The sequence below is a fragment of the Oncorhynchus mykiss genome, chromosome 13, assembly GCF_013265735.2.
Source record: "Oncorhynchus mykiss isolate Arlee chromosome 13, USDA_OmykA_1.1, whole genome shotgun sequence".
Classification (NCBI taxonomy): Eukaryota; Metazoa; Chordata; class Actinopteri; order Salmoniformes; family Salmonidae; genus Oncorhynchus; species Oncorhynchus mykiss.
In genome coordinates this window covers 19,928,241-19,952,717 of record NC_048577.1, presented here as the reverse complement: position 1 = coordinate 19,952,717, position 24,477 = coordinate 19,928,241, and the positions used below count along the sequence as shown (strand labels likewise).

At 42.1% G+C, this 24,477-nt stretch overlaps 1 protein-coding gene across 1 annotated transcript in view; it reads left to right on the top strand.

The window, feature by feature from the left end:
* The first annotated feature begins 1,130 nt into the window (after window positions 1-1,130).
* The window catches only part of LOC110485853 (serine/threonine-protein kinase N1), a 59,836-nt gene continuing 36,489 nt past the window's right edge, over window positions 1,131-24,477 (top strand). Inside the window, exon 1 of the mRNA XM_036940521.1 lies at window positions 1,131-1,944. Coding sequence (XP_036796416.1) covers window positions 1,924-1,944 — 21 coding nt within the window. The 5' untranslated portion in view covers window positions 1,131-1,923. The remainder of the gene's footprint in view (window positions 1,945-24,477) is intronic.

The window sequence follows — 24,477 nt, the reverse complement described above, 5'->3', positions numbered from 1 at the left end:
TTATAGTACTTTGTACAGTATTTTTCATTCTAGATTAACATTATTAGCAGAATATTGCAGATGTATTCCCCATAATATACTCCAGCAAGCAATAGGCTGGAAACTGACCAAGGAAAAATAAAATAAACTCCTGCCCACAAGGAAATAAGATGGAACACTTGATGATGTAAATGTAGGCTATGTTTATTTAGCCTGCCCATTACCGCTATCAGATGTAAGCAGGCTATTTCTGGTGTGCATTTTCATAGCCTTTGTGTGATGTTTTTCACCTAGCATCAATTATGACCAGGTGCTCCTTTGCTTTTCTGTCTCAGTCTCCCTCTGGCAGTATCAAATTCTCTGTAAGCAAATCTCCCATTTGCATGCCCTGAGATTTGTTTTTGTTTTATTCAGCTATAGTTTGAGTTTCTGCTTATGTAGGGATAAGGAGGCCAATAGGGAAAGGGGATACCTAGGCAGCCGCACAGCTGAATGCATTCAACCTTAAATGTGTCTACCGCATTTAACCCAACCCCTCTGAAGCAGGTGTTGTTGGGGGTTAACAGCCTTGCTCAAGGGCAGAACGACATATTTTTCCACCTTGCCAACTTTGGAAGTTGAACCAGCAACCTTTCGGTTACTGGCCCAACATTATTAACCGCTAGGCTACCTGCCTCTCTCACTCTCACTCTCACTCTCACACTCACACTCACACTCTCACTCTCACACACACGTCTTCTGCACAACACTGTACCTCAGTTCGTCTTTGGGACTATTGTTATGTATTGACCTAATGGCTTGTTGCTTAATGTAGGATAGTATGTATCCACTATAGATTTGGGCTTGTTTCCAATATTAGATAATGAGTGTAATGAGATTTGCGATATTAAATGTTTTAGTCATATACGTTTTATTCTACTGTAACTGTACTCATTTATCTTCTGGTTGTGATTGCATGGGCACATTTTTACTTGTAAGCAATAACAGTTGTTTTGTGTGTGGTTAAATTGCAAATCTGGGAGAGGGGAAAGAGATAAGCAACAGCGTACAATGTGAGAAGTTGGAAATTACAAATCCAGGGTCTGGACATGGTCACATGATACATTGGGCGCGCTCCTGCTACCTACCGTACACGTTGTGCCAGCGCAACTGCGCGCAGCTCCATCAGAAAAAAATGTGTAGCCTCCCGCTCAAGCCATCATCGGAAATGCGCGGACAGACAAGGCGATATTCCTCTGCCCTCCAAAACCCGAACGAAGAGTGACACCCTTCGGTCATTCGGTTCTTTGCTCGAGGGAAGCATAAGATAGTCTCGTTTGAAAGAAGGATTTTGTGGCATGTGATACTGGGAGACTGACGCGTGTTCGTGGTTCACGGATGTTACTACGAAAACGGATCTCGACAGTTTTTGTGCCTCTGTAGCGTTTTATGTTAGCAATGGATCTCTATCCCTCTTCGGAGTCTGTTACGCGGATAGGGAGGGAGTCGTGCCGTTTGTTCCCCGGGTGCTCTAGCTGTTGATAGCTAGCCTCAAAAGAAAAGAACAATGAACGGAATCAAACAGTTTTGTTTTATGCTTTTATCCTACTGACATTTTAAAGACACTCACCGGGAACATTTTGTATTTGTTGAACGAACCATTCATTAGTCGAACAACTAGACAAACAGCTTCCTTGGACAGTGGCCCGTTGAGGCGACACAATGGGATTATTTTTGACCATTGGCTGAGGACTGTTTTTAAAAGTTCCTTTATCTCAGAGAATATAGTGGTGAGTTTTAGGACAGAGCACATATTTGAGCAACAATTGGATGAATTGATCATCTAGCTGCCTCAATTCGCGGAGAAGACCATTGTGAGCACTCGCCGGACAATCGCATGTTGTCCAGTCCAGTTGGTCTGGTCTAGAACGGCACCATCACTGGAGCACGACACAAAGAACCACGATGGCGAATGACTCGATACAAGTAAGTTGTTACGTTGCCGTTACAGTGTAATAACAACGGTGCTACAATGTACGTTATCTGCAGCTGGGGGTATCATTCATTCGACATCAATGGAAACCCAATGCGGTTCTATTTTCTATTTTTTCTATTGTCAAATAATAATTGAACTGGATTTATGACGATGCATTGCGCTCTTTATGCTCTGAATTTTGTCAAGACACACTTGTGGTGTCCTGCATTGTCACCTTGGCATGTTTCCTCATGGGTTCCTTATTGCAGCCAAATGCATATGCGAAGAGCTCCTGGCCGGGCTGGACCCTTTTCAAAGGGGGGGGGGGGGGGGGGGGGGGGGGGGGGGCGGCATGTTTGTGGCGACAGTCATTATTGCCAACTCATTTCTGACAGCTTGAGCAATGCGTTTTGACTATAACGAGGTCTTTGACAAATATTACAAGGATAATGTGAAATACGAAAAGGAAATTCATACCATTGAAATAGAAATACACACCACTAAAGCGATGGACATTGAGCTGGGGTAATTTTGTCATTTAGACTAGTTTACTTGACAGTATCCTGATTCAGTATTTGACTGAGTTGGTGCAACGACAGATGTTCTTTACAGTGGGGGTTGTGAACAACTCAGCACGGGTGCCACCACCACTCACAAAGACGTTGAAAATATCCTAACAGTGGGTACTGTTGTAGGCTACAGAAGTTCCTCTTGCCTCTGCTCTAGTTTAGTGTCAAGTCAGCAGTCAGACCCCTTTTTACCTCAGCATTTACCTCGTGTGTGTCAGCAAGTCATGAACCCAACTCTCTGTTTGTAGTAAAGTACGGCATGCGTCCTGTAAATGCTGCTTCTCATCTGACTGTTGTTAAAGCTCTGTACTGGGTTAGTAAGTTACGTCACCCTTCTTTACTAACTAGCCTTGGCGATGTCTTCTAGTCACACTGCTTGCCACATGGGTACTGTACTATTTCACATGAATCTTTTATCAGACTCTTATCAGGGCTGATTTATTCATTCAGGTTTTCAAACCCATTCCAATTTCTCTCGTTTGTTGGAACTTAAAACTTCTTCCCCCAAATAGGCCCAACCTGGCTTACGATTCCATGCTTGGCACAGTAGCCAATTATTTGTATAGCTACAGTACAATATAATACTAGAAAGCAGTACCAGACAGGAGGTTGTCACCTCTCTCTCTCTCGGGGTCGGTTTTGCCCTATCCATATCCTCGGCAGGTTCACACACAATAGAGGAGGGCAAGCTTGGGGGACTGACTCAAGCCACAGTGACGAAGTGGGAACTCTGGTTTGGAGGCACAGACAGGGAGCCATTATCCCCTCATCCAACACGTACACTGGTCTGGTCTGGTGACTCGAACTGAAGACCTCTGCTGGTCTGGCAGTTGATAAAGTCTGTCATAATCATCAGACTCCAATGTCTTCAGTGGTGGGGAGGTTTAGCTTCTTCACAGCACACCCTTTTGTTCCCCACACACACAGGAAGACTGATACAAAATTAGCCGAATAGGAATCTGAACCCAAACAGCGTCACACTTCCTCCTAAAGGTCACGGGTGGGGGTGGGGGGAACAGGGATGTAAATGTATTGTAACTAGTGGGATGTAAGTTTGTGATAGTAGAAGTTTTAGAAAGGAGAACGTTGAATCAAATATCCATGAATGTATATTCATCTATAGTTGAAGTTGGAAGTTTACATACACCTTAGCCAAATACATTTAAACTCTGTTTTTCACAATTCCTGACATTTAATCCTAGTACAAATTACCTGTCGTAGGTCAGTTAGGATCACCACCTTATTTTAAGAATGTGAAATGTCAGAATAATAGTAGAGAGAATGATTTATTTCAGCTTTTATTTCTTTCATCACATTCCCAGTGGGTCAGAAGTTTACATACACTCAATTAGTATTTGGTAGCATTGCCTTTAAAATTGTTTAACTTGGGTCAAATGTTTTGGGTAGCTTCCCACAATAAGTTGGGTGAATTTTGGCCCATTCCTCCTGACAGAGCTTGTGTAACTGAGTCAGGCCTCCTTGCTCGCACACACTTTTTCAGATCTGCCCACACATTTTTTATATGATTGAGGTCAGGTCTTTGTGATGGCCACTCCAAGCCATTTTGCCACAACTCTGGAAGTATGCTTGGGGTCATTGTCCATTTGGATGACACATTTGTGACCAAGCTTTAACTTCTTGACTGATGTCTTGAGATGTTGCTTCAATATATCCATATAATTTTCCTGCCTCATGATGCTATGTATTTTGTGAAGTGCACCAGTCCCTCCTGCAGCAAAGCACCCCCACAACATGACGCTGCCACCCCCGTGCTTCACGGTTGGGATGGTGTTCTTCGGCTTGCAAGCCTCCCCCCTTTTTCCTCCAAACACAACAATGGTCATTATGTTCTATTTTTGTTTCATCAGACCAGAGGACATTTCTCCAAAAAGTATGATCTTTGTCCCCATGTGCAGTTGCAAACCGTAGTCTGGCTTTTTTATGGCGATTTTGGAGCAGTGGCTTCTTCCTTGCTGAGCTGCCTTTCAGGTTATGTCAATATAGGTCTAGTTTTTACTGTGGATATAGATACTTTTGTACCTGTTTCATCCAGCATCTTCACAAGGTCCTTTGCTGTTGTTCTGGGATTTATTTGCACTTTTCGCACCAAAGTACGTTCATCTCTAGGAGACAGAACGTGTCTCCTTCCTGTGTGGTCCTATGGTGTTTATACTTGCGTACTACTGTTTGTACAGATGAACGTAGTACCTTCAGGCGTTTGGAAATTGATCCCAAGGATGAACCAGACTTGTGGAGGTCTACACATTTTTTTCTGAGGTCTTGGCTGATTTCTTTTGATTTTCCCATGATGTCAAGCACAGAGACACTGAGTTTGAAGGTAGGCCTTGAAATACATCCACAGGTACACCTCCAATTGACTCAAATTATGTCAATTAGCCTATCAGAAGCCTCTAAAGCCAGGATGTCATTTTCTGGAATTGTCCAAGCTGTTTAAAGGCACAGTCAACTTAGTGTATGTAAACTTCTGACCTACTGGAATTGTGGCACAGTGAATTAATTCTAAGTGAAATAATCTGTCTGTAAACAATTGTTGGAAAAATTACTTGTGTCATGCACAAAACTATAGTTTGTTAACAAGAAATTTGTGGAGTGGTTGAAAAACAGGTTTTAATGACTCCAACCTAACAGTATGTAAACTTCCTACTTCAACTGTACACTTTTTTTCAGTTTTGCATGTTCACACACACACACACACACACACACACACACACACACACACACACGCGCACACACACACACACACACACACACACACACACACACACACACACACACACACACACACACACACACACACACACACACACACACACACACACTAAAGACAGACACTCAGGGTGATGCATACGGATCATTCACCTAAACAGCTGCATGATGTAATGAGATTGCTATGCACATATCTCAGGCTTTCTCAGCAACCCAAGGCCCTGTGGCCGTGTAGGCAGACACACGCTAGCTAATGCATTAGGCCGTCGTTGTAAAATAAGTATTTGTTCTTAACTGACTTGCCTAGTTAAATAAACAACACGCTACCCGAGACAATGAGAGCCATGCTGTTCACAATTGAGTTGCTTAAGCTACTTCTTTGATCATTTTCATTTTGTATTTAAGAGGAATAGGACTTATGATCTCACAATGTAGAGGAGAAGGGTATTTCCTTATTGACTCTTATCAGCAGAACTTTTCTTGTTAGCTGAGACAGTCCCAAGCACAGGACTGCATTGCTTGCTGTTTGGGGTTTTAGGCTGGGTTTCTGTACAGCACTTTGAGATATCAGCTGATGTACGAAGGGCTATATAAATACATTTGATTTGATTTGTGTCCCTACTGACTGTCACTGACTGCCCCCCATTTGATGTCCCTATTGGCCGCCACTATCTTTGATCTTGGCTCTTGCTGGTCGACACAGTCCATGCACTGTTTTCTTACTGGCCACTATGCATGGACAGTGTCTCCATGCGGTGTCCATGCTGGCTGTCTGTTCCCCGCTCCCAGTAGCACAGTGTGGCTGTGTGAGTGTGATGGTGGGGGTGGGGGCTGTAAAGGGCATTATGCTGATGATGAGGTTCTGGCCATAGCAGCACAATGGCCCCCATTGTCCCGACTGCAGCCCCAGATCACGTTCACCAATGCACTGTGTTTCCTCATCCTATCCTGGGTGGCCACACCCTCACTAATAGGTTCAAGCAAGGCCCCACGGTGTGGCATCATGGCTGTGTCTGTTTGTTTTGTGTGGGAGTGTGTTTGTTTATGTGTGTTTGTCAATGACACACAGGTCGGGTGGAGTAATCACTTTCGTGTTGACCTGCTTTCACGTGTGAGTCTGGGTTTGAGTAGATGTGTGTGTGGTATGAGTGTGTGTTGTTTGTGTAGATGTGTTTGCCTATTTGGGCCAGCTGGTTTGCATAGTGAAGCCCTAGTTTTGTGTGTGTGCATGTGTCCAATGCCCATACACTTGCCCCTGCGTATTTTGTCCTATGTCTCTCCCTGCCATCCCCTGTGCAAACATCCTGCCGTTCTCATGACCTAATGACCTCGCCCCTCTGTTGCAGCCCCTCCCTCCCCAGTCCCTACCTCATCCACAGTTCACACCCTGCCATGATTTCACCTCTCCACTCTTCTCTTTTTTTTCGTCTTTCTCTTGTTCCATACGCCGTGGCCAGACTTTGCCTCTACCCTGGGGGCCTTGCCTGGCCTTGCCTGTGTGTGTGTGTGTGTCCACTCACAGGCAATGGAGCCTCTGATGGAACGTGGCCACGCACCAGCTGCTCTCTCCCTTCTCCTCTCTTCCGCCGAGTCCGCGTTTTTCCACGCAGATTATGGAGGGATGGGACCTCGGGATCTTATCACCCAATGGGGATAATTAGATAATAGAAGTATTTTTATTTATTGGGATAGTTGAGGATTTTGGCAACTTCCCCAGAGTCAGATGAACTTGTGGATACCATTTTCATGTCTCCCCGGGCAGTTTGAAGAAAGTTGTTAACTAGCTTTAGCGCAATGACTAGAAGACTGTAGACTACATCATTGCGCCAAGCTGTTCCCATAGACTTCTAGTCATTGCGCCGACGCTAGTTAACATTGGCCCGCGAAACTACCTCTTAACGCTCTTCATAATGGTATCCACAAGTTCATCTGACTCTGGGAAAGTAGATACATCCCAAACTATCCATTTAAACACTTCGACAGCAATTTGTCGTTAGACATGTTCAGTGTTGGGTTTTCCCACTGTTAGCCTATTTGTTTCACTTCAGGGCAGACAGTGTGACTGTGTGCCCGATTTTATCTTCAAAGGTGCCGGACGTTAGTTAAACTACTTCAGCAGAGTAAAGATGAAATCAAACACCTAAATCCCAGATGGGATTTTTCATAACTGCTGTGGATTGTGTACATTGCATGGTAGAATGGGTATGATGTATTGAAGGGAAGTAAACATTGAAATTGTGTTTGGGTTGTTTAGTCAGAACTGTAAATATGATTTTGAGTGTGTGTGTGTGTGTGTGTGTGTGTGTGTGTGTGTGTGTGTGTGTGTGTGTGTGTGTGTGTGTGTGTCACCCACTCTCAGACCCCTGTCTACTGAGTGTGTCTACTCTTTGGCGATGACGGTATAAATTACTAGGGAATTAGGCCTCTCTCTTTTAACAATCCTCTTATATGATTCTACTACAGATCAGGTTACACAGATGACATTTAGAGAGGCTGGTTCACTCCGTGTAAAAGATCCCCAGTGTTTGTTCTGTGGTTGAATGGAAAAATAATATACGAAGGTAAATATTGTAGAAAAACATTTTTTTGCATTCATTTCCTGTTAGTGTCAGTATTCTCTAAATATTCGGATTCATTTCCTGTTAGAGTATCAGTATTCTCTATAACAAATTCTGAAGAATTGAGTCCCACAGTATCACACACTTGAATATCCACCTGCCTCTGTCGGGAGTCGGGAGGCGCAGAGGACAGGAGACAGGTGTGTCAAGTGTGTTACCTGGAGCTGTGCTGCCATGGCAATGGCTGTCGGGGGAGGATGAGCTCATAGTTTTATGCCTAGTCTACTCTGTGGTGTCTCACACACACACACACACACACACACACACACACACACATCGCTACCTGGCCCATTTACAGCAGATTAGAGGCCCCTTTGGGATGTCGTCCCATTCAGAGTCAATGGTGGGGTTAGTGGTTAAGGCTACAGAGACTAAAACACTCTCAGAGATGGGAGACGGGGATGGAATGAGGTGGCAGACGGGGATGGAATGAGGTGGCAGATGAGGATGGAATGAGGTGGCAGACGAGGATGGAATGAGGTGGCAGACGGGGATGGAATGAGGTGGCAGACGAGGATGGAATGAGGTGGCAGACGAGGATGGAATGAGGTGGCAGACCGGGATGGAATGAGGTGGCAGACGAGGATAGAATGAGGTGGCAGACGAGGATGGAATGAGGTGGCAGACGGGGATGGAATGAGGTGGCAGACGGGGATGGAATGAGGTGGCAGACGGGGATGGAATGAGGTGGCAGACGGGGATGGAATGAGGTGGCAGACGAGGATGGAATGAGGTGGCAGACGAGGATGGAATGAGGTGGCAGACGAGGATGGAATGAGGTGGCAGACGAAGATGGAATGAGGTGGCAGACGGGGATGGAATGAGGTGGCAGACGAGGATGGAATGAGGTGGCAGACGGGGATGGAATGAGGTGGCAGACGAGGATGGAATGAGGTGGCAGACGAGGATGGAATGAGGTAGCAGACCAAAAAGGATAAGTTGCTAATGTAATGAGTCATGATGTAATGTTTTGAAGCATTTTATTACTTTACCACATAGTTCTAAAGAGTTGTTAGTTGTGTGTGAAATCTATCATTGGAAATAACATGGAAGTGTGTCCATCCAGCCGTAACCTTCCCCAACTCTAATCCATCCTACATAATGATTTGAAAACATCCCGTCCCGTAGCAATCCAACCATCACTTTCATATACCCTGCCATCTATTCTTGATTAGTAGAGAAATCCCCCCCACTCCCAACCACATTTAACCCCCCTGAAACATGTTGATCTGTTGTTTTCATCCCCTTCAACTGTAATGTAGCAATCCAACCATCACTTTCATATACCCTGCCATCTATTCTTGATTAGTAGAGAAATCCTCCCCACTCCCAACCACATTTAACCCCCCTGAAACATGTCGATCTGTTCTCACCTCCTTGTTCTCATCCCCTTCGACCGTAATGTTCTTTTCCCATGCTATTATGTGTGTAATTTGGATTTGGCTGCCGTCAGACACATGCCCATCTCTCTCCCACTCAATCTATAGATAAGATGAGTCTCGGCTGTCACACGACACACACACACACACACACACACACACACACACACACACACACACAACCACAAAAATACACAAACACACAAACTGTCACACACATATGCCTTGGTTAAAAGTAGCCATGATCCAGAACTAAACCTTGATGCTGTATGTATTGAATAATGATTCAACAGGGAATTGAATCAGAGGACCAGTGTCCTCATCCCATTAACAAGCATTGGTCTCAGACCCTAAAATAGACCAACCGTTAAACCAATCTCTTCCATGTCCTCTTACATGTTTCACTCTGGATGTGTCTGAAATGGCACCCTGTGGCCTATTCCCTATAGTGCACTGCTAGGGTGCTATTCCAGATACCTGCTAGGGTGCTATTCCAGATGAAGCCTTTTTAAACTTTTTTTTTTAACAAGTCCAACTACTATTATTAATCAATGTGTTACTCGAACCTCAGGGTCCATTCCTGCTGTGGTGTTGACTTGTCTCTGCAAGTCCTGGGTTCAGTTAGCCACAGACCTGCTGAACTTGTCATGCAACCTGTAGCCTAACCTTAACGGTAACTGTTGTGATGCAATGTAAAGTATCGGCCCCCAGCCCACACAGTGCATTCTGAGCCATAAGCTTAATTGATCTTTAGTTCATAGGCTCTTTGCTCTGCTGGGAGCTAAAAGGAATCCTTCAACTAAGTTGAGCCGTATGTAGGCTATCTCCTCTATCTGCCCAGGATTTGATAGCTCTCTTTTGCAAAGACTAAGTTCCGCGTTGACTCGGATGAAATGCATCTCTTGACTCTCTCCCGGCGTTCAGACCATTGTGCTACAACAGTCTAATAATGTAGCTGATGTTCTGCCGCTGTCACTGTGCCGTTCATTTTGAAGAGCCGTGTCTCCTGCACGGGGCTCATGCCTTCTGGCCCCGCTGTTTCACTCTCGCGCTCTGACACACACACACACACACACACACACACACACACACACACACACACACACACACACACACACACACTTGTATTCCCCCTGTGTGAGAGCTCTGCTCTTCTCTGGCACTGTGGGGGCTCCCAGGCAGACAGGCAATAGTTCTTCACAGTTGGCTGTTAGTCACGGTTCAGCAGCACCACGTTGCAGCCCGCCACTCTCCTGGAAACGAACCTCATATCTCTTACTGTATGCACGCCACACACACAGGAACAGGACCGCCACACGTGGACTAGTCTTTTCTACTTGTGATCCAGCTGTTATTGAGGAGTCTTTTAAAACAACACAAGGACCTGAGCCCAGTAGTCCAGCTGTGACCACAATGAAACACTAGAGAGGGTCATTCTAGTTGCAGTACCACTTTAAGAGGTCTTGTGCACACTAACATTCACACCACTACCCAGGGTGCTGTGGGGCACGGTGACCCGACAGAGGCGGAAGTGAGAGGAGTAGGTTAGTGTGTCCATCCCATACAGTATTCTCCATACAAATACCATAATGTAATGTTTTGATGCATTTTTAAAAAACGTTACCACATAGTTCTAAAGAGTTGTTAGTTGTGTGTGAAATCTATCATTGGAAATAACATGGAAGTGTGTCCATCCAGCCGTAACCTTCCCCAACTCTAATCCATCCTACATAATGATTTGAAAACATCCCGTCCCGTAGCAATCCAACCATCACTTTCATATACCCTGCCATCTATTCTTGATTAGTAGAGAAATCCTCCCCACTCCCAACCACATTTAACCCCCCTGAAACATGTCGATCTGTTGTTCTCATCCCCTTCAACTGTAATGTAGCAATCCAACCATCACTTTCATATACCCTGCCATCTATTCTTGATTAGTAGAGAAATCCTCCCCACTCCCAACCACATTTAACCCCCCTGAAACATGTCGATCTGTTGTTCTCATCCCCTTCAACTGTAATGTAGCAATCCAACCATCACTTTCATATACCCTGCCATCTATTCTTGATTAGTAGAGAAATCCTCCCCACTCCCAACCCAAACCACATTTAACCCCTCTGAAACATGTCGATCTGTTCTCAACTCCTTGTTCTCATCCCCTTCGACCGTAATGTTCTTTTCCCATGCGATTATGTGTGTAATTCGTTTTGCCTGCCGTAATACATATGCCCATCTCTCTACCTCCTCAATCTATGGACAGGATGAGTCTCAGCTGACACACACACACACACAGTCACACACAGTCATGCCAGTGGCCATGACCCATCACTAAACCTTGATGCTGTATTGAATAAGTATCCTGCAGGAAATTGAAGCAGAGAACCAGTGTCCTCATCCTATTAACAAGCATTGGTTTTTGGCACGAAAATAAAACCAATCTCTTCCACGCCCACTTACATGTTCCAGAAATGGTTAGACTGTGGCCTATTTCCCCCACAGTGAACTACAAAGGTGTCATTTCAGACGCGGGCTTTGTTTTTGTTTTCTGGCTGAACATAGCCAACTACTATTATTAAAGCCAGAATTATTTTTGCCACATCCATTTTTGGACTTATAAATTAATGATATGTATCCACCCATGTTTTTGTTAAAGAATAATGCCGCATGAGCTTAGTTCAGAACCCAAAACATATAAGCCTGTTTTACTCCAATGTTTGTAAACAATGTGAATGTAAACAAACACTGTATAACCTCAACATGGTTTAAACTATAATTGTGATACCTTGGATGATCAGTACTTGCATCCAAAACTCCGTCTATGAATTTGAGTGGATACATTTCTCCAGGCCCATCCCTCAGCTTTCTACCTAAACAATTTGTTTATGGTTTCAATGAAGGGTTCTAGATTTAACTAATGTGTCACTCAACCTCAGGATCCACTTCTGCTGTGGTGTTGACTTGTCTCTGCAAGTCCTGGATTCACTTAGCCAAAGACATCAGCCTAACCTTAAAGGGACATTTCAAATTTGTTCTTCATATTCATCCTCTCCTGCACTACCCCAACATCGACATACAGTTGAAGTCGGTAGTTTACATACACTTAGGTTGGAGTCACTCGTTTTTCAACCACTCCACAAATTTCTTGTTAACAAACTATAGTTTTGGCAAGTAGGTTAGGACATCTACTTTGTGCATGACACAAGTCATTTTTACAACAATTATTTATAGACAGATTATTTCACTTATAATTCACTGTATCACAATTCCAGTGGGTCAGAATACGCTACATACACTAAGTTGACTGTCCCTTTAAACAGCTTGGAAAGTTCCAGAAAATGATGTCATGGCTTTAGAAGATTAGGATAGGCTAATTGACATAATTTGAGTCAATTGGGGGTGTACCCGTGGATGCATTTCATGGCCTACCTTCAAACTCAGTGCCTCTTTGCTTGACATCATGGAAAAATCTAAATAAATCAGCCAAGACCTCCACAAGTCTGGTTCATCCTTGGGTGCAATTTCTAAATGCCTGAAGTTACCACTTAATCTGTACAAACAATAGTACGCAAGTATAAACACCATGGGATCATGCAGCCGTCATACCGCTCAGGAAGGAGACGCCTAGTGATGAACGCACAAAGTTATGGCAAAATGACTTAAGGACAACACTGTCAAGGTATTGGAGTGGCCATCACAAAGACCTGACCTCAATCCTATAGAACATTTGTGAGCAGAACTGAAAAAGTGTGTGCGAGGAAGGAGGCCTACAAACCTGACTCAGTTACACCAGCTCTGCCAGGAGGAATGGGCCAAAATTCACCCAACTTATGGAAGGCTTGTGGAAGGCTACCCAAAATGTTTGACCCAAGTTAAACAATTTAAAGGCAATGCTAATTGACTGTATGTAAACTTCTGACCCACTGGGAATGTAATGAAAGAAATAAAAGCTGAAATAAATCATTCTCTACTATTATTCTGACATTTCACATTCTTAAAATAATGTGGTAATCCTAACTGACCTAGGGAATTTGTACTAGGATTAAATGTCAGGAATTGTGAAAAACTGAGTTTAAATGTATTTGGCTAAGGTGTATGTATAAACTTCCGACTTCAACTGTATGTGACAATGGTGCGTTTCAATGTTTTGTTTTAAAAAAAAGGTAGAGGAAGATGTTAATTGGTTGATGTCATTGGAAACACTTATCTTCCAGTGTGTTTGTTTTTACTACCAAACATATAAATGCACCATTTTAACTTATGTTGATGTTGGGGTGGTGCTGGAGATGATGACGTTGAAAAAATAAAATGTTTCCTTTTACGGTAACTGACCTAATGTGATGCACAGCCCACACAGTGCATTTTGAGTCGCAGGCCTAATTGATCTTGAGTTCATAGGCTCTTTTCTCTACTAGGAGCTAACAGGAATAAAACCCACTTTGCAGTATCACTAGAGAACATTGGTTATGTAATTATTACCCCCAGAATGTCCATTATTCCAGAGGAGGATTCGGAAGGGATTCGCTTTTTTCCAATCTACCCCCTACAATTAATTGTTTTTCTCTCAATAAATTGACCATTATCACAGAAGACTGGAGGTTTTTATTCCAGGCATGAAGATATTTCAACATGTCCAGGTGATAACAGTCTACACTGATAACTCGAGCTTGGCTTCCAGGTTTTTAAACCACACCAGAACGTCTTTGCTATAGTGTTGCCATAATATTTGACTTGTTGTCATAATCATTATTTTAGCGATCCGCACTAGAATACGTCCTAAATGTCCCCCAGCCTGCACATGTGAGCTGAACAGCACACTTGCACATGAGATGCATTTTTAGGCTATGGGTGAGACAGTGAACTGGTCATTTCTAAAAGTTTAGCTAAGTGAATTCTGCTTTGCAATCTATTAACAGCAAGGCGTTGCCTTAAAAAGGCACACCATTTTTTTTTACTGCCGCATTTGCCAATGTTAAATTAATTGCCACAAAACCTGTAAACAAAAGCATTCACTTTGAAAGTGGATACATGTAGGGCCTTGATATATGTGACCGACCACCTCGATTCGGTCTTGTGTAGCAATTGTTTTTTTACATTTTTTACATTGGATAAAAGCAACGACTCTACGAAGTGGTACATTATACACAGTAGTTGAGGAACAATGGGAAAGTAGTTATGCTTTGAAAGTTGATAAACTTGTAATCCCACTTTTGAGAAAAATGACTCTTTAAATGTTTTGGTACACCTACTGGAGAGCTCTTCTTTGTCTACACCTATTCAGCATTGTTCACACCCTCGTAAGCCTTAGCCCTACCCATCTCTTTAAGGATTCACGTGTGAGGCCATGTGCTTAACAGGGTGAGTAAGATAGGGTAGTTAAACAACCAAAGCTTTCAAGACTAAAAGTGGTGAAAGTAGTAGCCTACAATAAGGAAAAACTCCAGGTAAAAATACACATTATCTAGTCCTGGGCCTATATCCTAATCTGACTTTGGTGCAGGTCATGTTGTTCTTCACATTGGTATCTGGTAAACACACACTATATCAAATCAAATCAAAGTTTATTTGTCGCATGCGCAGGCTACAGAAGGTGTAAACGGTACAGTGAAATGAGAGGAGAACAGAAAATGATCAAGTATGTTTATATGAAGAATCTATTGATATTGTAAAATCATTTCCAGGCAGACTACAGAGTTTTATTTCCTCGCTTGTCTCGAGCTCTGGTTGCCAGGCGAGCTCGCTCATTCCACCCACACTGCCACTCAGCCAGAAAGGTACAGAACTGACTGATTAGGCGCCGCCAAACGTCACATCGATAGCTATAATGCTGGGCAGATGTAGATCCTATCCTGCCCGGCAGGATATTGATGTTTATGAATGGGTTTTACCAGACCCAAATGGGGATGTAGTGGAAGGTAAACTCTGTTTACGCACCTTTTTACTAGTGAAATAGCATTGACTCACCTTTTTGTATTTAGTTCCTTATCGTTTACCCACATAATATTACATTCCCAGCATTGATCAACGCTCAGAAGGCTTCTTGATCGGAGTTGTAATCGTGCCTACCTCTTGGAACGAGTGGAATCATGTTCGCCTGATTTACCTTGTTAGCAGCTCATTCTTTCACCACTCTGTCCAACGGGAAACTCCATCCACGACATTGGCTGAGAGGTGAAACTAACTACCTTAGCCCAGATCTACAGTGGCAAGTAGCAGAGAGACATCGCTGACAGAGGGATTTTTGGGGGATTTTTTTTTTTTACATCCCTTGGGTCCTGTCTTGTCAACAGAACCCCTGACTCTCGGAGAATGAGTCTAAAACTGGTAAATAGTTGCTGATGCAGATGTCTAGCTAGCTAGGTACTCAAAGGCTCTGGCTATTAGCCAGTTAGCTAGCTAAAACTAGCTGGCTAGAAGGAGGAAGTTAGAAGCTAGTGTTGAACGGAGCCTGACCTCAGCAGGAGCAGTTGACTGAAATTAAGCTAGCTATAATCAAAAGATGGACTACTATAAGTTCTCATTACACCTGATCGTCGAACATCTAATTTCAAAATCATGGGCATTAATATGGAGTTGGTCCCCCTTTGCTGTTATAACAGCCTCCAGTCTTCTGGAAAGGCTTTCCACTAGATGTTCGAACATTGCTGTGGGTACTTGCTTCCATTCAGCCACAAGCATTAGTGAAGTCGGGCACAGATGTTGAGCGATTAGGCCAGGCTCATAGTCGGCATCCCAAAGGTGTTCAATGGGGTTGAGGTCAGGGCTCTTTGCAGGCCAGTCAAGTTCCACACCGATCTCGACAAACCATTTCTGTATGGACCTCGCTTTGTGCATGGGGCATTGTCATGCTGAAACAGGAAAGGGTCTTCCCAAACTCTTGCCATGAAGTCGGAAGGACAGAATGGTCTAGAATGTCAGTGTATACGGTAGCGTTAAGATTTACCTTAACTAAGGGGCTTAGCCCGAACCATGAAAAACAGCCCCAGACCATTATTCCTCCTCCACCCAACTTTGGTATTTGCTTTATCTGTTTTTTCGAAACCAGGTTTGCTGTTTATTTGAGCAATATGAGATGGAAGGAAGTTCCATGCAATTAGGGCTCTATATAATACTGTACGCTTTCTTGAATTTGTTCTGGATTTGGGGACTCTGAAAAGAGTCCTGATGGCATGTCTGGTGGGATAAGTGTGTGTGTCAGAGCTGTGTGTAAGTTGACTATGCAAACAATTTGGGATTTTCAACACAATGTTTCTTATAAAAAAGAAGAAGTGATGCAGTCAGTCTCTCCTCAACTCTTAGCCAAGAAAGACTGGCGTGCATAGTATTTATATCATCCCTCTGATTACAATTAAGAGCAAAACGTGCCGTTCTGTTCTGGGCCAGCTGCAGCTTAACTAGGTCTTTCTTTGCAGCACTGGACAACGCAACTGGACAATAATCAAGATTAGACAAAACTAGAGCCTGCATAACATGCTTTTTTGGAGTGTGGTGTAAAAAAGGCAGAGCATCTCTTTATTACAACCAGACCTCTCCCCATCTTTACAACCATTGAATCTATATGTTTTGACCATGACAGTTTACAATCTAAAGTAACACCAAGTAATTAGTCTCCTCAACTTGTTCAACAGCCAGACCATGCATTACCTGATTCACCTGAGGTCTAGAACAATGAATGATTTGTACCAAATACAGTGCTCTTAGTTTTAGAGATGTTCAGGACCAGTTTATTACTGGCCACTCATTCCAAAACAGACTGCAACTCTTTGTTAAGGGTTTCAGTGACTTCATTAGCTGTGCGTATATGGTTGAATCATCAGCATACATGGACACACATGCTTTGTTTAATTTGTATTTATTTATTTCACCTTTATTTAACCAGGTAGGCTAGTTGAGAACACGTTCTCATTTACAACTGCGGCCTGGCCAAGATAATGCAAAGCAGTTTGACACATACAACAACACAGAGTTACACATGGAATAAACAAACATATAGCCAATAATACAGTAGAAAAAGTCTATATACAGTGTGTGCAAATGAGGTAGGATAAGGGAGGTAAGGCAATAAATAGGCCATGGTGGCGAAGTAATTACAAATTAGCAATTAAACACTGAAATGGGAGATGTGCAGAAGATGAATGTGCAAGTAGAGATACTGGGGTGCAAAGGAGCAAGATAAATAAATACATACAGTATGGGGATGGGGTAGTTGGATGGGCTATTTACAGATGGGCTATGTACAGGTGCAGTGATATGTGAGCTGCTCTGACAGCTGGTGCCAGTGACAGATCATTGGTAAAAAATAGAAAAGACTAGAGGGCCTAGAGAGCTGCCCTGCGGTACATCACACTTTACATGTTTGACATGTGTACATCATCATCTGCACATCTATCACTCCAGTGTTAATGCTAAATTGTAATTATTTTGCCTTTATGGCCTATTTATTGCCTCCCTAATCCTACTTAATTTGCACACACTGTAGATAGGCTTTTCTATTGTGTTATTGACTGTACGTTTGTTTATCCCATGTGTAACTCTGTGTTGTTGTTTTTGTCGCACTGCTTTGCTTTATCTTGGCCAGGTTGCAGTTGTCAATGAGAACTTGTTCTCAACTGACCAATCTGATTATATAAAAAAACACACAAAAAAACATGTTTGACATTAGAGAAGCTTCCATTAAAGAAAACCCTTTGAGTTCTATTAGATAGATTGCCATATCATGGATTCAGAGCTGAGATTGAAAAGCCATAACACATACGTTTTTCCAACAGCAGGTTATGATCAATAATATCAAAGGCTGCACTGAAATCTAGCTGTAAGGCTCCCACAATCTTCTTATTATCAATTTCTTTCAACCAATCATCAGTCATTTGTGTCAGTGCAGTTAATGTTGAGTGCCCTTCTCTATAAGCATGCTGAAAGTCTATTGTTAATTTGTTTACAGAGAAATAGCATTGTGTTTGTTCAAACACAATTTTTCCCAACAGTTTGCTAAGAGCTGGCAGCAAGCTTATAGGTCTGCTGTTGGAACCAGTAAAGGCCGCTTTACCGCTCTTGGGTAGCGGAATTACTTTGGCTTCCCTCCAGACCTGAGGACAAAGACTTTCCTCTAGGCTCAGATTAAAAATATGACAGATAGGAGTGGCTATAGAGTCAGCTACCATCCTCAGTAGCTTTCCATCTAAGTTGTCAATGCCAGGAGGTTTGTCATTATTGATCAATAACAATAATTTTCCCACCTCTCCCACACTAAATTTTACAAAATTCAAACTCGCAATGCTTTTCTTTCATTCTTTCAAATAGCGCCTACAGTACTTGGTAGTGTGTACAGGTGCTCGACAATTTGGCGAAAGTCAACATCATCCACGACAGAACGGTTGATTGTCAAGGGCAATGAATTACATTTTCTTGGTGTTAATGGATTTCACCTTTGAGTTATCTCGCCGAAATGTTCTTACTTTTTTGGAAGTGTGCGCGTAGTATTTTTCTGCTTTTGTTCTGTGTAGCGCTGTATTTTTCGTGGCGTCACTACCTCATCTACCTACGTTATATACAGTGGGGAGAACAAGTATTTGATACACTGCCGATTTTGCAGGTTTTCCTACTTACAAAGCATGTAGAGGTCTGTAATTTTTATCATAGGTACACTTCAACTGTGAGAGACGGAATCTAAAACAAAAATCCAGAAAATCACATTGTATGATTTTTAAGTAATTCATTTGCATTTTATTGCATGACATAAGTATTTGATACATCAGAAAAGCAGAACTTAATATTTGGTACAGAAACCTTTGTTTGCAATTACAGAGATCATACGTTTCCTGTAGTTCTTGACCAGGTTTGCAGTGAATAGGCTTACATCAAGTAGCCTAGAGCTGGAATGTTTCTGTTGGGCATTAGCCTGGACATTAGCCTACATTTACTGATAGATACATTTATCTATTAACAACATCATATTTAGAGTTGAGTGTTTTGTGGTATGCTCTAAGTCAAATGAATGTATTGTGTTACAGATTTCATGATGCTTGTATCTAAACCAGAGGTATCAAAACATGAAAACAAAACAAAAAAACTTTATGGATTGTGCTTTAACCTCTCTGGGATCGTTCGGGACGCTAGCGTCCCACCTCGCCAACAGCCAGTGAAATTGCAGGGCACCAAATTCAAAACAACAGAAATCTCATAATTAAAATTCTTCAACCATACAAGTATTTTACACCATTTTAAAGATACACTTCTCGTTAACCTGTCTACGATATTGGTTCCCAATTGGGGATCAACCCTCCCACGTGCAGCTGAAACGGTGGCGCATGGAACGCAAAAATATTCTTAAAAATATTTAACCTCCACACATTAACAAGTCCAATAGCTCAAATGAATCTAGCCAGCAAGTCAGATTTCTAAAATGTTTTACGGCGAAAACATAGCACATATATATGTAAAACCACCACCAGACACAGCTCATTTCAATAGCCAAAACATGCAATCAACAAACGCAGGATTAAAAAATAAATCGCTCACTAACCTTTTGAAAATCTTCATCAGATGACAGTAATATGACATATTACACAGTACATATTTTTTTTTTTCAATAATATGCCATTTATATCCATAAATGTCCATTTACAGTGAGTTCACCTTCAGAAATTACTCAAAAATGCCCGCAGGAAATCTATGTAGCGCGGCAAGATAACGTAAATAGACATCATAAACTTTGACTAAATATACATGTTCTACATATAGTTAGAAAGATACACTGCTTCTTTATGCAACCGCTGTGTTAGATTTATTTTTAACGTTACAGAAATCGCACACTATTCCATATGCTGAGACAGCGCTCAGTTCCAAGCTACATTTCCACGTAATGTTGGAGTCAACAGAAACACAGATTTAAGCATAAATATTCCCTTACCTTCGATGGTCTTCGTTCAGAATGTTCTGGAAGGCTTCATACTTACCCAATACATCGTTTGGTTTCAAGTCTTGCGTCTTTGTATTAGCTACTGCTAATAACATCAGCTGAAATGCACCCAAAACGTCCTCTGGTCCGGATAAGTTGCGCATCAAAACTTCAAAATTACACATTATATGTCGACTAAACAGGTCAAACTAAGTGCAGAAGCAAGCTTTATGATGTTTTAGACGTGCAAAACAAACTTCAATTCAATCGGCCATCGTCTGCCCTTCTCTTGAGTGCTGGAAACAAAGGAATGGCTGGGACCAATTCGCGCCCATACGCACAGCCTATTCTCTCGTGGCACGCACTAATTTCACTCCCATAGGGTCAATTCTCGCGGGATTTGAACGGTTTGAAGCTCTAATGAAAGAGGACATCTAGCGGAAGAGATAGAAAGTGTCCCCAGAATCATAGCTGGTTGGGAAGGGTGGGGGCCATGACGTCAAAGTTGCTCCAACTTTCATGGCCACAAAAACTAGTTTGGAAGAATGCCTGCCCTGTGAGTTCTGCTATACTTACAGACATAATTCCAACGGTTTTAGAATCTTTAGAGTGTTTTCTATCCAATAATAATTTTTATTTGCATATATTAACAATTTTTGACAGATTTTTTTCCCAGTTTACTAGGGGTACCCAATCTCTCCAAAGGGGGCGTATGTCTGCCATATCCTTAACAGGTTTTAATCCAACCACAGTGTCCGATTTCAAAAAGGCTTTTCGGCGAAATCAGAACATATCATTATGTTAGGTCAGCAACTAGTCACAGAAAGCATTCAGCCATTTTCCAACCAAAGGGAGGTGTAGAAATATTTTAAAAAAGCAGAAATATAGATACATTTAATCACTAACCTTTGACGATATTCATCAGATGATACTCCCAGGACTCAATGTTACACAATACATGTATGTTTTGTTCGATCAAGTTCATATTTATATCCAAAAAACCTCAGTTTACATTGGCGCCATGTTCAGAAATGTCTCCAAAACATCCGGAGAATTTGCAGAGCCACATCAAATAACAGAAATACTCATCATAAACTTTGATGAAACATACATGTTTTACATAGAATTAAAGATACATTTGTTCTTAATGCAACCCCTGTGTCAGATTTCAAAAAAGCTTTACGGCAAAAGCACAATATTCAATAATCTGAGAACAGCGTTCAGCCACAAAAGCAAGCCATACAGTTACCCGCCAAGTTGTGGAGTCAACAAAAGTCATAAATAGCATTATAAATCTTCACTTACCTTTGCTGATCTTCGTCGGAATGCACTCCCAGGACTCCCACTTCCACAAGAAATGTTTGTTTTGTTCGATTATGTTCATATTTATGTCCAAATACCTCGTTTACGTTTTGTTTTCGCGTTTAGTTCACTATTCCAAAGGCACAATGCGCTAGCACAAAATCCAGACGAAAAGTCAAAAGAGTTCCATTACAGTTTGTAGAAACATGTCAAACGATGTTTACAATCAATCCTTAGGGTCTTTTTATGATAAATGTTGAATAATATTACAACCGGACAATAGCGTATTCATTACAGAGGAAAAAGAAGGCACAGCGCACCCGTGTGACCGCACAGTAAACAACTGATTGGCCACAGCCTAGTCCACTTGTTGAAACAGCTCTTATTCGACCCCCTTCCACAATAGAAGCCTCAAACAACTTTCTAAAGACGGTTGAGATCTGCTGGAAGCCTTGGGAAGTGCCAGGCTCCATAGACACAGCATATTGGATAGGCAATCACTTAAATGAAACTACAAACCTCAGATTTCCCACTTCCTGGTTGGATTTGTCTCAGGTTTTCGCCTGCCATATGAGTTCTGTTATACTCACAGACATCATTCAAACAGTTTTAGAAACTTCAGAGTGTTTCCTATCCAATACTACTAATAATATGCATATATTAGCATCTGGACAGAGTAGCAAGCAGTTTACCCTGGGCACCTTATTCATCCAAGCTACTCAATATTGCCCCCCTGTCACCAAGAAGTTAAACAGCCCTGCAAAGATACTCAAAGTGAATTTCTTAAATTTGAGGAAAGAACATTTAATGTAAGCACCACATAAGATGTAGGAACATCGCAAAGACCAGATTTTTTTAATGGAAAAACTGTCACTCGAGTGAAAGCAGGATAAACTGCGCTGATTCCAGCAAAATATTTTGCCTAGACCCTGAAGAGTGAGCTGCCTCATGCTAGCCAGCTGGAAAACAACAGTATAAGACACTATTTCAGTGTATTGATATTTAGCTATGTTATAATTGATTGTAGGGCTGTAGCCACTGAATTCTGGCAGTTGTCACTTGAAAGGAAAAACATCAATCACAAAATTCTCTCTCGTGAAGTTTAAATTTAAAAAGGGAAAAGGTTCGGATTTGGTAAGTGTTATGGCTAGGGTAGGGATTAAGTGTAGAGATGTCCCAAGGATCCCGGATAGAACCAAGTACTCTTACATAGGGCTGTGGTGGTCATAAACATTTTGTCAGCCGGCTATTGTCATGCAAAAGACGGCCGGTCTCACGGTAATTGACCTTTTAATGTATGAATGTGGGTGTTTTGAATGAATCATCACCTTAGAAAGCGCTGTCCATTTCGTTGTGCTAGGCTTGAAACAACAACTACAACGACCATGTCTTACACTCAGTTTCAACAACTTGAATATTTTCCCTCTATTCGACAAATATTCCATCCCGACAATAAATCACCTTTCTCTTGGGTAACCCGGTATTTCCTGCCAAAACTGGAAGTGTCATTCAAACGCATTTTAAGTATATAACTTGAATAGAGCTTTGATCGCAAATTCAAGACTGAAGCTACCGGAGCCTGATGAGCCATACAGTGGGGCGGCAGGTAGGCTAGTGGTTAGAGCATTGGACTTGTAACCGAAAGGTTGCAAAATCGAATCCCCAGGCTGACAAGGTAAACATCTGTTGTTCTGCCACTGAACACGGCAGTTAACCCACTGTTCCTAGGTTGTCAATGAAAATAAGAATTTATTCTTAACTGACTTGCCTAGATAAATAAAGATAAAAATACATTCTATGAGCCCTACATTAAAGATGTTTTAAGGACCCCAGCCCAAATGATTGCGCTGTTAGCCAATACATAATTGATATAGGCTACTGCACATTATGCACGACAGAAAAACATGTAGATAGCTATATGCGCTCTTGGGTAAATAAATGAAACTAGGTTCAGTTGGCTAATATGTTTGAGTGTGGACTGTATTGTATTATATTATATGGACAGGAATTACGCACATTGTTCAAACCATGGTAAGCAGGGAGAGAACATGCTATTCTGGTGCAGCACACGCGGCCTACAAAGGTACAAGTATACAGTAGGCTAGCAAATTTGATTTGAATTTTGAAATATAATAGGGCCTATTTGTATAATTAGTTGGCTGGCGCATATATGCCTTTCATAATATTTCCCCTGATGTTATTAGCCTACCTCTTTCTCTCTCTATTGTTGCTTCATTCCTTCACTTTCAACAGTTAAATGAAATAACTTTAGTTGTCCTTATCTTTATCATCCTAATGACTTCCTTGAATAAAATAGGACTAGAATTAGATGCAGAAGGCTTTCACTTCTCATCATGAAGATTGAATGGTTAGGGGTCTGAATAAATAACTGCTATAGCCTACCGCCATCGCGTGTTCGCTCTCCTTTCAAACTATCAATGAGTTCTATTGGCTGATGTATTTAACATTGAGCAAACAAGAGCTTGCGTCCCTCCTCGAATAGTCTATAGAAATAAGAAAAGCATGGGACTCCAAGATCTATATATAGGACTATATATATCAATCTAGAACAGAATGATCTATTTTGGATGCAATTTTGAATGGAGTTAACGGAGAGAGAGAGAGACGGTGAAAGAGTGCCCATCGAAAGCCATGTGTACATTAGACACGCGTTCAGTCTTTATGTTACTGTAGCATAGGCTATGCTGCAGCAAATGCAGGCCTACCTGTCACAAGAAAAACAGTTACCATGACAAGATGACAGCTCTACATGCGTTGTGAACTGCGCTCCATACTGAGATGGGCTGTCTGTCCCCACCCTGAGCGTTGCTCATTCATCATGCAGAGGCCGCAGGGAAGCCCGATTTAGACATCGCATATAATTTAACAGTTCAATTTCACGCCATGCTGTTCATATAAATAATTTATTATAATTGACCTTTTTATCGCAGTTATCTACCCCGGGGAAAGGGAGTGGTTTTCGGTGGTAAAATCGCAGTAACCTGGTTCCCGCCATTCAACTCCGGTTTCAACCTGCTGTTGAACTACTTTC